The 15,279-nt window shown below is 32.1% G+C and overlaps 1 protein-coding gene, 1 non-coding gene and 1 pseudogene across 2 annotated transcripts; all 3 read right to left on the reverse strand.

Moving 5' to 3' along the window:
- On the reverse strand, nucleotides 1–1,823 carry LOC120158729 (annotated as a pseudogene).
- Nucleotides 1,824–10,454: 8,631 nt separating this feature from the next.
- On the reverse strand, nucleotides 10,455–10,542 carry TRNAY-GUA. The gene is given in 2 exon segments: nucleotides 10,455–10,490; nucleotides 10,506–10,542. It is a non-coding gene; the product is annotated as a tRNA-Tyr (tRNA).
- Nucleotides 10,543–11,720: 1,178 nt separating this feature from the next.
- On the reverse strand, nucleotides 11,721–13,934 carry LOC120158163 (zinc finger protein ZOP1-like). The gene is made up of 5 exons (XM_039169094.1): nucleotides 13,768–13,934; nucleotides 13,375–13,575; nucleotides 13,204–13,285; nucleotides 12,496–12,591; nucleotides 11,721–12,385 (listed from the first exon to the last, which is right to left on the reverse strand). The coding sequence occupies exons 1-5, from the start codon at nucleotides 13,774–13,776 to the stop codon at nucleotides 12,018–12,020; spliced, it is 756 nt and encodes a 251-aa protein (XP_039025025.1). The 5' UTR covers nucleotides 13,777–13,934; the 3' UTR covers nucleotides 11,721–12,017.
- Between the last annotated feature and the right edge of the window lie 1,345 nt (nucleotides 13,935–15,279).

Raw genomic sequence — 15,279 nt, forward strand, 5'->3', positions numbered from 1 at the left:
TCAAGCTTCATATTTTTCCTCACCGGGTTTTTCCGGTTTTGGTAGCTCTGCACCTGAAGAATGCAATTTTACTTCATTATCAGAATCTCTTTAAGTTCAAATGCAGTAAATGAAAGGCCATACCTGCGTGAGGGTTGACTTCACCAGTCCAGTTTATGCAGCTGTTAAGTTTAGACCCACCAAACAAATTAGGCAGTTCCAGAGAGAGGCATTCATCGTCTTCAAGTTCTTCAAATGGATATCGTCTTCCGAGATTGTATTGATTACCAACGAGCATTAGTCTGATAGTTAATTTCTGAGTTGTACAAGTTAAATATACTAACCCTGAAAACGGAATTTTCTTCGTATCTGAAAATCAAAAAGTATCCAACACGAATATAGTAACGTTCAACGAATTCCTGCCAACCCTCCTTAAACCAAACCTTGTTGTCAGTTTTCTTTATTCCTACACGCCAAACATGGCCATCAGGAACAGTGAGTGCAGCAGCAACAGAAAGTTCATCCCTGAATCTCTTAACAAAGTTATCAGGTATCCTCTGCAAACACCCAAAACCAAGTTAGACCAATTCATCCAAGGAACGGTATTTAGCAGATTAACATCCATAACAATGTGGCATTAAACCTCATGCCATACAAGGAAAATTACTTTTCGATCCTTTTACCTAATACTAGCATCGAGATGAGAAGATTGAATCATTTCAAACAAAAGGATATAATAATATACATTCTCACACATACATACACATGGTAAGTAGAACGCAATAACCAAATCAATATATCCATGAACAAACAGAGAAAAAAGGCAACAGATTAAAATTAAACTCCCTATATATGTAGATGAACTTTCCTGACTTGTTCATAACCATTACGGAATCGCCACATATTTGGTGCATATTTGATAAAATTCAGTAGCAGCATAATCCAGAAAGAAATGTCAAACAAACAGATGGCAAACTATGGATGATACTTGACAGATTCCGAAACCAATGTAGCATACGACAAGAATGAAGAATGAAATGCAGAACACAACTAGTAATAACTTGCAATTTTCTTAATTAATAAAGATAACATTTTATTATCTAAAGTTATGTAAATAAAATCATGAATATTTAATTGATTCTAAAAGTATCCTCACAGCTTCAATCTAAAAAGACTCTTTAAGAAGAATTTAGATAATTTATTTCTTCCATTTTTTTATACTTTACCCAGTTCATCCAGTAGCCAAACAAACTCCTAGTATTTTATTCAAACAAAATCATATCACACCAGCTACCAAAACATTAATTTAGTTTTTCAATTTCTCCCTAGTTTTACCCTAATTCCCATCAACCAAACATACTCTTAGCAGGTCTTAACATTCAAAATTAATCTTCAGGTCTCAAAAACACAATTCAAAACCCAGAAGAAGAAGAAAAATCAACAGAAACCCAGAATTGAATATTACGTAACAAACAAAACCCATGATCTACTCCCATCGATCTCTAGTTTCTCAATCCTTAAATATTGAATTAAACGAAATATAAAAGGGAAAATTTGGGTTTTGAGCATTTTTACCAGTTTCTTGTCCAGGAGAGTAGCGGAGAGAATAAGCTTATGGAAAGAATGGCGTGGCATTTGGTAGAAAATTGTCAGATCATATAATGATTTTGAGTTCGAACGGAGAGAATAAGCTTATGCATATGTATGTATGTATATATCTATCTAATTGTACTCCCACTGAATGAAATCATAATACTATGCTGAGTACTTGAATTTATATATTAAAGGAACTGAAAAATTAAAAAGGAAAAAATCTCAACAGACAGAAAGAGAAAGAAAAGAGTTTTCGGATCTGAGTCTCCCCTTTCTCTTCTTCTTTCCCACTGTCTGTTTTTTTTCAGCGTTTGTTAACTCAGTTACTCACTGAGTTCATATCTCGGATTCTTAAACTCGCACTCTTCGTATGACCCCACCAGCATCCCTTTTTAATTTCAATAATAGTTTTTTCTTTGAGAAAATATCATATGTGGCCAAAAATATCTTATAATATACGATTTTAATTAATTTTTTTTTGCATTTGTCAAAATGATCAACTAAATCGCAATACGATCGATAATTCGCAACGCGATCTCCGGTATCGCAATTCAGTTTCCATATTCGCAACGCGAACTTCGACTATCGCATTGCGATTTACATATTCGCATTGCGATAGTCCAAGATCGCGTTGCGATAGTCGAAGTTCGCGTTGCGATTTTCCAAATTCGTTGCGATAGTCGAAGTTTGCGTTGCGATTTTCCAAATTCGTTGCGATAGTCTGGTCGTGGTCGTGGTCGTGGTAATACGTGTCTTCGACACGTCCGCGCGAATACTATCTTTTTAGAGAAAATTCTTAAGAAACAAATGCAATACCACCAGTCGTTGCGAATTTGGAATAAATTGCAACGCGAACTTGGACTATCGCAACGAATTTGGAATAAATCGCAACGCGAACTTCGACTATCGCAACGAACTTGGACTATCGCAACAAATTTGGAATAAATCGCAACGAACTTGGACTATCGTAACGAATTTAGAAAATCGCAACGCGAACTTCGACTATCGCAACGCGAACTTCGACTATCGCAACGCGAACTTGGACTATCGCAATGCGAATATGTAAATCGCAATGCGATAGTCGAAGTTCGCGTTGCGATAGTCCAAGTTCGCATTGCGATAGTCGAAGTTCGCGTTGCGAATCTGAAAACTGATTTGCGATACCGGAGACCGCGTTGCAAATTATCGATCGCATTGCGATTTAGTTGGTCATTTTGGCAAATACAAAAAAAATTAGTTAAAATCGTATATTATAAGGCATTTTTGGTTACTGATATTATTTTCTCTTTTTCTTATAGGCACTTGCTAATTTTAGAATTGGAGTGATATTGTATTTAATATAATATTCATATCTTGAGGAATATTCATTGTAGTATTGATAAATTTAAAATATTTATTATAATGTATATATTTTGTTAAAATATTATTTTTATTAAAGGATTTAAGTTTGAATAATTGCGTTATATGATGTAATGTACATATATTTTATTTTGATAATACATAAACAAATAGAGATTAACTAGAACCAAGAATATCGTTTTGCAGTATGGCCATAATTTCCAGTGGAGGATCCGTGAATTCAAATTCATAGATGGAAGCTCCACGACTCAAACCAGCCAAGCGATCAGCTGCAATGTTTTGATCTCTATGAAATGTCAGAACTTTATCCTCCAAGCACGATCTCGAAGCTCCAAAATAGTCTCTACCAAGGCACTCCTTGCTAGCACCTCCGAATCGCTTGTACAAATTCTTGAAGTATCATCTGTTTCTACCTCTATGTATTGAAAGCCTAACCTTCAAACGTGGCTTAAGATGTCATGAATCACCCAAAACTCGCCCACGAGAACCAAGCATCGTCCCAAGCTCCCAGTAAATCCGAAGATCCAATCACCCTCGTCATTACGTATCCACCGACAACAGTCATTCTATCGTTTGATCGCACAACTCCATCAGAATTAGCCTTGACCCACCCAATAGGGGGCGCAACCACATCACAGAATCAACCCTTAACTCAAGATTACTACCTGTTGTAGAGGCCTCGTAATGGTAAACTCATCAGTCAATCTCCTGTATATCAAAACAAACTCCTCCCTTTGCACATAATTTGAGTAAAACGACAAACTACACCTGTGCATCCACAATTACCAACAAATTACCGTGTAAAATGTTGCTTGGTCACCACTAAAATGATACATTAAATCCTGCCATTTGAAAGTAAGGTTCTTAACCAATCATATCTGATATGGTAATGCAAGGAACTCCCCCAACATCTTCGTTCGAATTATCCTCATCTAAACATATTTAGCCATTTGCCATCGACGTAGTACATGGTCGATATCTTCTACTTCTTACCACAGATTTGACAAACAGTCATATTCGAGATATGACACCTTGACCTTTCATGGCCAACTAGCCATAAAAAGGTCTTTATTCTTTGCGGAGCTTCAACTTTCCAGACCATCTTCCAATCATCCTTGAATCATCAAGTTGCGTAAAGGAGCTATAAGCTGATTTGGTTGTAAATGACCTATTAGCTTCCCAATGGTAACAAGGACATCGTTTATCGAGTGAGCTTGAGGGGGCTTAACAGCCGCAATAAGCTGTACAATATGCTCAAGCAACACTGTCAATAAGCTATCCCAATCTCAAGAGCTAGATGTGTTCAACGTATTTTGATATAACAATTTTATGGGCGAACATATTTTTGGACTAAATTGAATTTATTCTAAGTTTTTAAAAATAATTCAAAGTCTATAAAACTTGAATTTGAACACAAAAATGATTTTCTAGAAAAGAAGTAACGATAATGTTCTTATAGTATCGATACCATATGAATAGTATCGATATTGTTCTTATAATATCGATACTCTCATGACAGTATCGTTATTGCCTATTTGTTTTGGATGTGTTCATATTCCAATAGGCATATTTGGTATTGATACTTAAAGGAGTATCGATACTTTGTATAGTAGTATCAATACCATGACCTCAGCACCGATACTCCTAGCCCAATGGTTGAAAAACAACTAGTTTTTATTAGTGTAATATCAATACTCCAAGCTCGAGTATCGACACTTCCTGGTCTGGGTAGTTTTATTTTGCAGCAATCAAGTCTCTAATAGCTCCAAAACATCTTCAACGGATAGAAACGATCACAAACACATTCCAAGATATAAAATGAAGTTCAAGACACTTGAAGAAGGTTACAAAACACCTATCCAAGCATTGATCATCAAGAGAAAAGCTTTCATTCTTTATTTTTCATTTTCTCTTATAAATATTGTGTTTTTAGTGAGATTAATTTGTAAACACTTTCCTTTGAGAGGTTTCTTGTTTACATTCTTTTTATCCTTTTGAAAAAGGGATTGGTTTCTAGTTTAGCCTTTGAAAACTAGGAAGTTGTAAAATGTTACTCTTGAGCCTAGAAAAAGAAAGAACAAATTAGTGAATTTGTTAGAAATCCTTAGTGTGGAGCTAAGGTAGTGGATGTAAACTTCATTGAGGAAGTTGAACCACTCTTAATACTTGTTCAATTTTTCTATCATTTCTCTCCATACTCCCAAAATTTTTATTTAGCCAATTCACCCCCTATTGGCATTTTTTTCGGTTGATTGATAGAGCATCATAAATTTGAAAAATTGGTATCAGTTCGTGTCATAAATCGATAGTTTAACAACCTTGTGAAGATCATTGAAGCTCTCTATCAATTCCCAATGCAACCGAGAAGATGACTTCAACATCCGACGCATACTACCTTGAAGACTCACACTCCATTCATACGCCTCTTTACTTCAATGGTGACAACTACTCCTATTGGAAGAATAGGATGGTGTTCTTCATCCAAGCCACCGACTTTACAGTTTGGATGCCATCGTTGAAGATTCTCCTATTCCTTCAAAAGATTGAAAGGATTGGACTAATGAAGATACGAATCTTGCCCAACTAATTGCCAAAGCCATGCACATCCTCTTTTGTGCTATTGGTCTGGATGAATATAGTAGAGTATCTTTATGCTCTAATGCTAAGGAGATTTGGGACAAGTTGGAGGTGACTCATGAAGGCACAAGCCAAGTAAAAAAGTCCAAGATTGGCATTATCACTCTCAACTATGAGAACTTCAAGATGAAGCTCGATGAAGACATTAAGATGATGTCAGTTCGGTTCACTTCAATTATATACAAGTTGAAGAACTTTAGGAAGGTTTTTCCCAATGAATAAGTACTGAGAAAGATGCTTGCCTCATTGCCTAAATCATGAGAAGACAAAGCAACCGCCATTGAAGAAGCCAAGGACTTGGAGTTGTACACTCTTGATGAACTAATCGGTTCTTTACTCATTCATGAGGTGAAACTCCAAAAGAAGAAGGAAGACGAAGAAGAAGAACAAAAAGAATGAGGTGAGAATCGCCTTCAAATCCACCAATAAGAGTAATCAAGACTCAAGTGAAGAGGTGGAAGAAGATGTAAAGATCCAAGCTCTTCAAAAGATTCACAAAATTTATGTCTTCCAAAGGAAAAGAAGTAAAGCATTAATCGATCAAGAAGAAGGGTCCCCTGGTGTGCTTTGAGTGCCAAAGAATGAGACATGTCAAATATGAATGTCCTATTCTAAAGAAGAAGGGATCAAGAAAAAAGAAGGCATTTGTGATGACTTAGAGTGATAATGACAACTCCGATGATGAAGTAGCCAACTTATGTCTCATGGCCATCAAAGAAGATTCAAAGGTAACTTTTAACTCTTGTGATTTAAATTCTTATGCATTTAAAGAGTTGCAAGATGCCTATGATGAATTGTATTTGGAATCTGAGACCATAAATTTCAAATATAAAAAATTAATTTCAAAATTTAAAGCTGAAAAATGATTTTCTTTTGAAAGCAAAAATAGATTTTGAAAAATAAAATAAAATTTTGAAAAATGATTTTGTGATTTCAAAATTCAAAATCAATGATTTAGGAAAAGAAAATCTTGATTTAAAAGTTAAGCTTGAATGCTTAACAAAAGAAAAAAGAAATAATTTCTCAAAACAATTCATCATGTTTAAAAATGGCAAAATGCTCACATTGTCATCTTTATGGTCACTAGGAACATACTTGTCCTTTAAAACTTAGAAAACATTTTAAAATTAGACAAATATGGATTCCTAAGGGAACATGAGACTTTTGCACTAATATTTAAGGATCCTAAACAATTTAGATACCCAAAGCTATATAAATGTCTCTTGTAGGTGTGTGAGAACAATGATGTCACAAGTGAAGAAATTCAAATGCTCTAGCCACATAAAATAAGGAATGAGTAACCTCTAAGCTTAATGTTTTTTATATTGGTTGCCTATTTTGTTTTATGCATGCATGAGTTTTGAACATAAATGATTATATGTTGTTTTTTTATCTCATGTATGTTAAAATGTGTTATGGTGAATATTTTAAAGTTTTAATGATATTTTTTTATTTTAGCTCATCATAATATATTTTTTGGTCAAATTTGCTTTTAATTATTTTTTTTACAAAATATTACTTTTGACCTTAAATTGCATATGAACTTTAATGTCTAATGTTAATATTGCATAAAGTAGTATAGAGATGAATTTATTGAATTTCATGTGTTACTAACATGTTTGCTCATCTTTTTTGAAATTCAATAGTTTTTAAGCGTCAAGATGTCAAAGTCAATTTTTTTTTGAATGCATTTGTTGAGGGGGAGCTTTTGATTTTTCAAATGGTCTTTATGTTAAAAATTTTACTTACTCTCCATTATTGTTTTTGAACCAAAAGGGGGAGAAGTATAAGTTTGAAAAAATCAATTTCAAGAATGGAAAGGGGGAACTCTACTCTCTTTCATTAATTGTTCTATTAAGGGGGAGTTTTGCCAAAACCATTTTTCAAAAGTTTTGTTATATCAAAAAGGAGATTGTTGAACATATTTTGATATAACAATTTTAAGAGAAAAATATTTTTGGACTAAATTGAATTTATTCAAAGTTTTCAAAAATAATTCAAATTCTATAAAAGTTGAATTTGAAAGCAAAAATGATTTTCTAGAAAAAAAGTAACGATATTGTTCTTACGGTATTGATACCACATGAACAATATCGATATTGTTCTTGTAGTATCGATACTTAAGGTAAGGGAAATATGGATACTCTCACGACAATATATATATTAACTACTTGTTTTGAATGTTTTCAGATTCCCAATAGGTAAATTTGGTATTGATACTACTTTGTATAGTAGTATCGATACCATGACCTCAGTACCGATACTCCCAACTCAACGGTTGAAAAACAACTAGTTTTTGTTAGTGCAATATCGATACTCCAAGATGATATTAATATAAAAAATGGACTAAATTGCAAAAACTTAAAAAGTTGGTAAACATAATTTGAAAAGAAATTAATTATGTGATTTACATTTTATAGGGTTTTAAGTAAATTAAAAAAATATAAATAACTATGGGTCAATTTCATATACTAATATAATTTGAAGGACTAAATTGAACAAATATAAAATTAAAATTAAAATACAATAAACAACATAAAAGGATCAAATCAAAAAAATTGTAAAATGAACTGAATTGCATTAATTTCAAAATTTGGGGAAAAATTAGAACAATTATATATATATATATATATATATATATATATATATATATATATATATATATATATATATATATATATTGAATGATATGATAATATGATGCATGTATATATAATGTACATTATACTTATGCATAGATTAATACATTAATACATTATAAGTATGTATATATATATATACACTTATTTAAATATACATATATAAAAAAGTATAAATGTAAGTATATATATAAAGTGTAAACTATAAAGTATATATATATATATACATATATAACTATTAGGTATATACTTTAAAGTATAAAGTACACACATATATATATACTATAAAGTATATATACTTTATATTAAAACTTTATATATATATATATATATATATATATATATATAAAGTATTATTATAAAGACTAAAGTATAAAAGCATATAATATAAAGTATATAAGTATATAATATAAAATATATACGTATATAATATAAAATATATATATATATGTATATAATAATATAAAGTATATAAAGTATAATTATAAAGACTAATATATATAAGTATATATATATACACACACTTTATATTTAAACTATATAAACTATATAATTTATACATAATATATAATTTATAATTATACATAATATATAAATATAAGATGTATATATTTAAATATAATTCATATATAATTTATATAAATAAACTATATAGTTTATATTAATAAACTATATAGTATATACATAATATATATAGTTTATATATAGTATATAATAATATAAATATAAACTATATAGTTTATATACATATAATATATATACTTTATATATACACTATATAGTTTATATTAATAAACTATATAGTATATAATAATATAAATATAAATTATATAGTTTTTTATATATAATATATATACTTCATATATAAATCTCTCTCTCTATATATTATATTTGTTTCAATTTTTTCTCAACTTTTGAAATGAATGCAATTTAGTTCATTTTACATATTTTCTTCACATTTTACAATTATTTTGATTTGATCCCTTTGTGTTGTTTAATTTATTTAATTTTTTATTTATAATTTTATATTTGTTCAATTTAGTCTTTAAAATTATATTTTCATCTGAAATTGACCCCATACTTATTACTTATTTATATTTTTTAATTGACCCATAGTTTTTTTAATGGGTATAATTTAATACTTTTTTATATTAATTTCAACATCACATGTTAAAATTATTTCGATTTGGTCCCTCATCAATGCGTGTTGTTTAATTTATTTAAATTTTTACTTGTAATTTCATATTTGTTCAATTTAGTCCTTAATTTTATATTTTTCATAAAATTGATCCATGATTATTAATATTCTTAGTAATTTACTCTAAATTATATATAATTAAAAATTGCAATTCAACGTTCGCGAAAGAAGAAAATAATTAATCCAAAAATAAAAATTGACCTAATTTGAACTCAATTCATATCTGATAAAGATCCGACCTGAATTTTATCTGTCAATGATGTCACCCAATCTAAATGAAATCCTCCTAAAGTCCATCCGAACCTGAATTAATCTGGTCTTTATCTGCTCCAGACTTGAACTGTTTTGACCTGAACTAACATCTATCCGAACTGAAAGTAATCCGACTTGAACCTGAATTGTACTTGGTGTCAAATCAACCTGAAAATGACCAGACTTAATCCGAGTTGAAGCATCAAATTTATTTGATTTGATTTGATTTGTATCCGATTTTATCGAATCTGGCATGATCCAGACTCGAACCAACGACCTAAGGATATCAGCAATACTCCACTATAGACCTCCGCTCTACCAACTGAGCTAAGGTTAGATTATACTTATGTTTCGAGACATTTTTTCATTACCTAAACAAAATATGAGTAAGTTTTTCTTGTTTTTATTTTTTTAATATAAAGGTTTAGTAAGTTAAGAGGGATTAAAGAACCAATGGAGTATGAAATTTCAAAGCTTTCTTAGTACCCAGCTCTGATGAAGCAAGGTCACTTGTCAAGCTCATGAGGATTAAACAACAGCAACCAAAAGAAAAAAAGATGAAAAGAGAAATTCTCTACTTTTAATCCCAATAATTTATCGTCCAATAATTATTTCACACGTGAAGAATAAACAACTAGCTTTTTCTTACTAGTTTGGATGATTATAAAAGATTTTAAGAGGGGGAACACACATGATTCAATTTAAAAAAAGTTGATATGTGTCAGATGTACAGGGACTAAGATCATGATTAAACCCACTCAAAAAATAATGTCATAAAAATTCAGATATCTCTGATGTCCGACCTGCCGGAATCGAACCAGCGACCTAAGGATATCAGTAACTTACTACTACAGTCCTCCGCTCTACCAACTGAGCTAAGGTCGGATTTTATAACATTTATGAATAAAGTTTTAAGTTTAATGCTAATTTTAATCCCGACTTGCTTCACATGTTCGAAATTTAATCTCTCTATATCCTTGTTGAGAAAGACCAAAATTATTGTGCATCAGAAAGCAGAGAAACAATGAGTGAAGATTCCATTAGAAGTAATTATGGTATTTTATCGATGAAAGAGGTGGATGATGGCTTCTGTTCCACTGAGAGTACCGACTCTGTTTTTTGAGGTGGTTTTGTCTCACGAGTCGTAAATCGAACCGGGCTGTCTCGGAGGAAAGGAAGACTTATTTACCTCACAAGTAGAGACTCGAAGAATGCCTGGGGTTCAATGCCGCTGCTCGAATGCATGGATCTCTAGGGTGGTCGGGTCTTTAACATGATTGATCGCGATTTCATAGTTAAACATTGTATAAACAGTATACTGTCATGTTACAAGTAACCAACATAACGAAAATATGTTTCTTTTTCATATATCACAAAATGTTCAGAACACTTTACATTTTTTAATTAACATTATCTGATCATATCCAATAATATCAAATAATCACATTTCCAATATTCATATCATGTTCGTGTCGGATTTCATATTGCATGGCATGTATAATATTCATATCATATATGATGCAAAGAACAAATACAGATCAAGTAAAGATTTTCTTTAACTTCCATGTCCATTTTAGGAATTCATGTTCAAAGTTCATGATCATACTTCCCAGTAATATCGTCTCCAGGGTTCGAACTTAAATTCTCTCCTTAAGAGTGCTTTTTGTTTTACGACTGCATCATCACTAGTTGGGCTACCAAGTGATGAATTCAAAGAGTACTGAAGTTGCAAATTTCAAATCGCTGGACTTTATATCAATCAAAAGAAAATTAGATAAAACTCCCAACACAATGGATCCCAGACATTTGAGACTTTTGGTTAGCATACAACATAAGCTCAATATTTTAAAAGAGGAATGTGCTCAGGACTACCATTTTGGTTCATTCTCTAAGGCATTGCAACATTCACGTTATGTAAAATATCGTAACCTGTTTTGACATGTTCTCGGTATCTGCAATAAAATGCAATTCAAGTAAATCAGTCTGATGACATAAAAGGTTTCGAATTTCTAATTGTAACAGAGAGATTATAACCAGAACACACACTTGGTATCGACTCTAGATTCCCAGCTTAAAATATCATAAATCAATAAAACAAACAGCTTAGACAACCAAATCAGTTACTTGACTATATAGTATACAGCCAGAACATACATTTTGCTTCTGCAGTCGATGCAAATAAGTATAAATGCAAAAACAAACAAGGGATTAGAGTAATGACGTCGCTAATAGTCATACAGTATATGAAATATGGAAAGTTGCCCAGCTCCCTGAACCAAGATAAAAGAAGTTTAGTAGCATGCTGAAGCATACACCCTTGAATAAAGAACAGCCAGGGTGCATGCTCGAGGTATTCCGTATCAACGAGATCCTTTATACAAGCCGAGCAACGGTTTCTCTCTCTCTTCAACTCTCTTCTTCGCAGCTTCCCTTGCTTTAAGTGCAGCTGCCTCTTCTTTAGATACGGCCTTCAGTTTCTTCTCATCTTGTCTTTTTCTCTTAACAGCAACTGAGGATTGAGCACCTTTGACAGATCTCATGGGGTTTAAAGTAGCTGAAAGGACAGGCCCGGGAGCAGTATCATTTTGACTTTTAGCAACACTTCTGCTATCTGCAGCTGCTCCTGCCCCTGAAGTTGAAAATGGCTTTTTAAAAATAGGACCGCCTGATTTAGTATTTGATGAAGCTTGAACCTTGGCATATGCCTCTTCCTGAGTCACCCACCTGCCTGTGGCATTCCCTCCAAGTAAATATACCAAAAACAACATTTAATCTAATATTTTATCTTAGAGAAGAAAGAAAGGGAAAGATGTTAAAAGTTCAATGGCAGATTCTTACCTATAGCATCAGAATAGTAAAATCCTGACTTAGGATCACAGCACAAACCGTTGTTTTTATTGTAGTAATAACCCGAACTATTGTCATACTCCCAGTCTGCATCAAACTGGAACAGTTAGAATAGTAATAAGAAGCCCTTATGTAAATGAAAAATAAATCAAATGACATCGTATGCTACTGAAGATTAAAACTAAAATCCTATACTGACTTAGTTAGTTTTGATAATAAATAAGGGCAAACCAACAAGTAAAAAGGAACAGGCAAACAGACTTTGACCAAGAGCGCAACCAATGGATGTTGGTGATCCATTAGGTTCAGCTTATCTTCAATCAAATGAGTTTAGCATGTATCGTAGTCATGATTCTAATACATATATATGGACTATTATTTGGTACACTACCAAACTAGATTAAACATTCCTTTTTCTGCAATAATCCAAACTCAAAAGATCCACTGTTAAGAAAGGTAGCAATTGCAAGAAGGGTGGTTAACAGCCAGATTATCTGTTATGTAAATACTTAAGCAATGTAGTAAATCTCAGTTGAAAGCCAAAGTATATAGCCTAACGAATTTTAAGACCATATACAATTAGTCATCGAGGCAGGTGAAGATAGCAACTCAAAATTTCAAGAACCCAAAACTTGTATCACTACCATTACTTTTACCATTTAAATAAAATTCAAGTTGAAGATGACTTTTGTACTTCACCTTCTTGACCATCTAATGAATGGGCGCTAGGGTCCCTCGCCTCAAAACCAGCAACATCCTTCTGATAACTCCGCTTAGCTTTCTAGCAAAAAATGGTTAAGAAATACTAATAGCAATTAAAAAACAAGCATAAAGAATGAAAAGGAAAAACCTAATCGAGGGTTTACTTACAGCTTCAATCTGTTCAAGAGCACGAACGGCATCCTTTTGTTCCTTCTCTTTTGCTGCACTCTCTTTTCGCATAGTGGTAAGCCTCTGAGCAACATTTTCTTTGTGCCGTGTACCGAGCTCATGGTTTCGAATACTTGACGGGTTATTCGATATGAAAATTTTGCAGACATCGCACCATTTATTCCCCTGACTCACCCAATACTGAAAAAAAGAGAGAGATTAAACTTGAGCAATAACTTCAAATAACAGGGAAAACGAGTAAAACAGGAACGTAATTCATTGAAAAAGCCTACTGTCAAGGGAAATCATCTATAATAAATTAGAGGGATTTGATTTCTTTAACGATTGTAAGTGAAGAAATTAAAAGAAAATAGGATTGGGAGATTTGATTACCTCAGTCATAGCTGCGAAACTCTGAACCTAACGCAGCCAACTGTTGGGAAATTGGTAATCGCAGGTGAGATTAGGAGTTTCTTTAAACCTAAATCCAGAGAACGTTTTGCTCCATAATTTTTTAAATTTAAGAGGAAGTGGATCCAAGCTTTATGTCTTCACCGACGTCATTTAAAAACTATTTCTCATATTAGCATTCGTTTATAGGACGCGTCTTTTGAAGATTATTTTTTTAAGATGTATTGTCTATGCTAATAAGTAGGAAAGACAGAATGACAGAATGATCTCAATCCGATTGAGAAATACGAAATTTGGTTAAATTCTGGTCAAGTTTGAATAATATCGGATCGAATATCGAGATAAAATTTAGAAATTTTTTTGAGTTTGTATTTGGGGTAAGGTATCCTATCTTGTTCAGTCCCTATTATATATATATATATATATATAATATTTTATATATTTTATATTAATTATTAAAATAAAATTTGATTGATTTATTGATGAATTTCTCAATGTAAGGAGCTACAAAAGAAAGTGACAAAAGTGACACGACGATTTTGGATGACTTTATTTGACTTAATATTACATATGCATATTCATTGTATAATTTGAATATCGGAACAAGTTTGTATTTAATTATGTATGTGTTTTATTTTGGAGTTTAGACAATTATTTAGAATTGAGTTTGAATTTGTGACTGTAGTTTAAATTGTAAATCATGTAGACTAATTTTTCATTTTTTTGTGATCGTTTTTTCTATTTTTTATGAAAACTATGGCTGTTAGGTTTTTCTCGTGATCGGATCGGGTTCGGGTATAATATTTCGGGTTGGGTTCGGGGACGGGACAAAAAAATCTCCGACGGGACGCCCCGATAAAAAACCCGACGGAGAACGGGACGAGGATGTGAATTCATTTCAGGGAAGTGGACAGGAGAGCAAAACCCGCCCCGAACCCGCCCCGTTGCTATTCCTACTAATAAGGCAAAAGTTTATAACTTTTGAAATATAGAAAATTATACGACTACATTAAATATCATCAAATTTTAGGTATTATATTATTTATATTAATAATTTTTAATTTTTTCAATTAAAACACTAAATTTTTATTTTTATTTTAATTATACCACTAAATTGTTAAATCATGAAGTGTAGCTAACGACTATTAATATAAGAGAAAATAACCTCAGTGACCAAAAAATCCCATATAATATACGATTTTAACCAACTTTTTCCGGATTTGCCAAAATGACCAACAAAATCGCAATGCGATCGCTAATTCGCAACGCGATCTCCATTATCGCAAATTCGCGTTGCATTTTCGCAATGCGATAGTTGAAAATCGCGTTGCGATGGTCTACAGTATCGTTGCGATTTTCCCAATTCGCAATGCGAATAAGTAAATCGCAACGCGAATTGGGAAATTCGCAATGCGAATAAGTAAATCGCAACGCGAATTGGGAAAATCGCAATGCAATACTGACTATCGCAATGCGATAATAAAAAATCGCAAC

The sequence above is a fragment of the Hibiscus syriacus genome, unplaced genomic scaffold (genome assembly GCF_006381635.1).
Source record: "Hibiscus syriacus cultivar Baekdansim isolate YM2019G1 unplaced genomic scaffold, ASM638163v2 tig00000287_pilon, whole genome shotgun sequence".
In the NCBI taxonomy this organism is placed as follows: Eukaryota; Viridiplantae; Streptophyta; class Magnoliopsida; order Malvales; family Malvaceae; genus Hibiscus; species Hibiscus syriacus.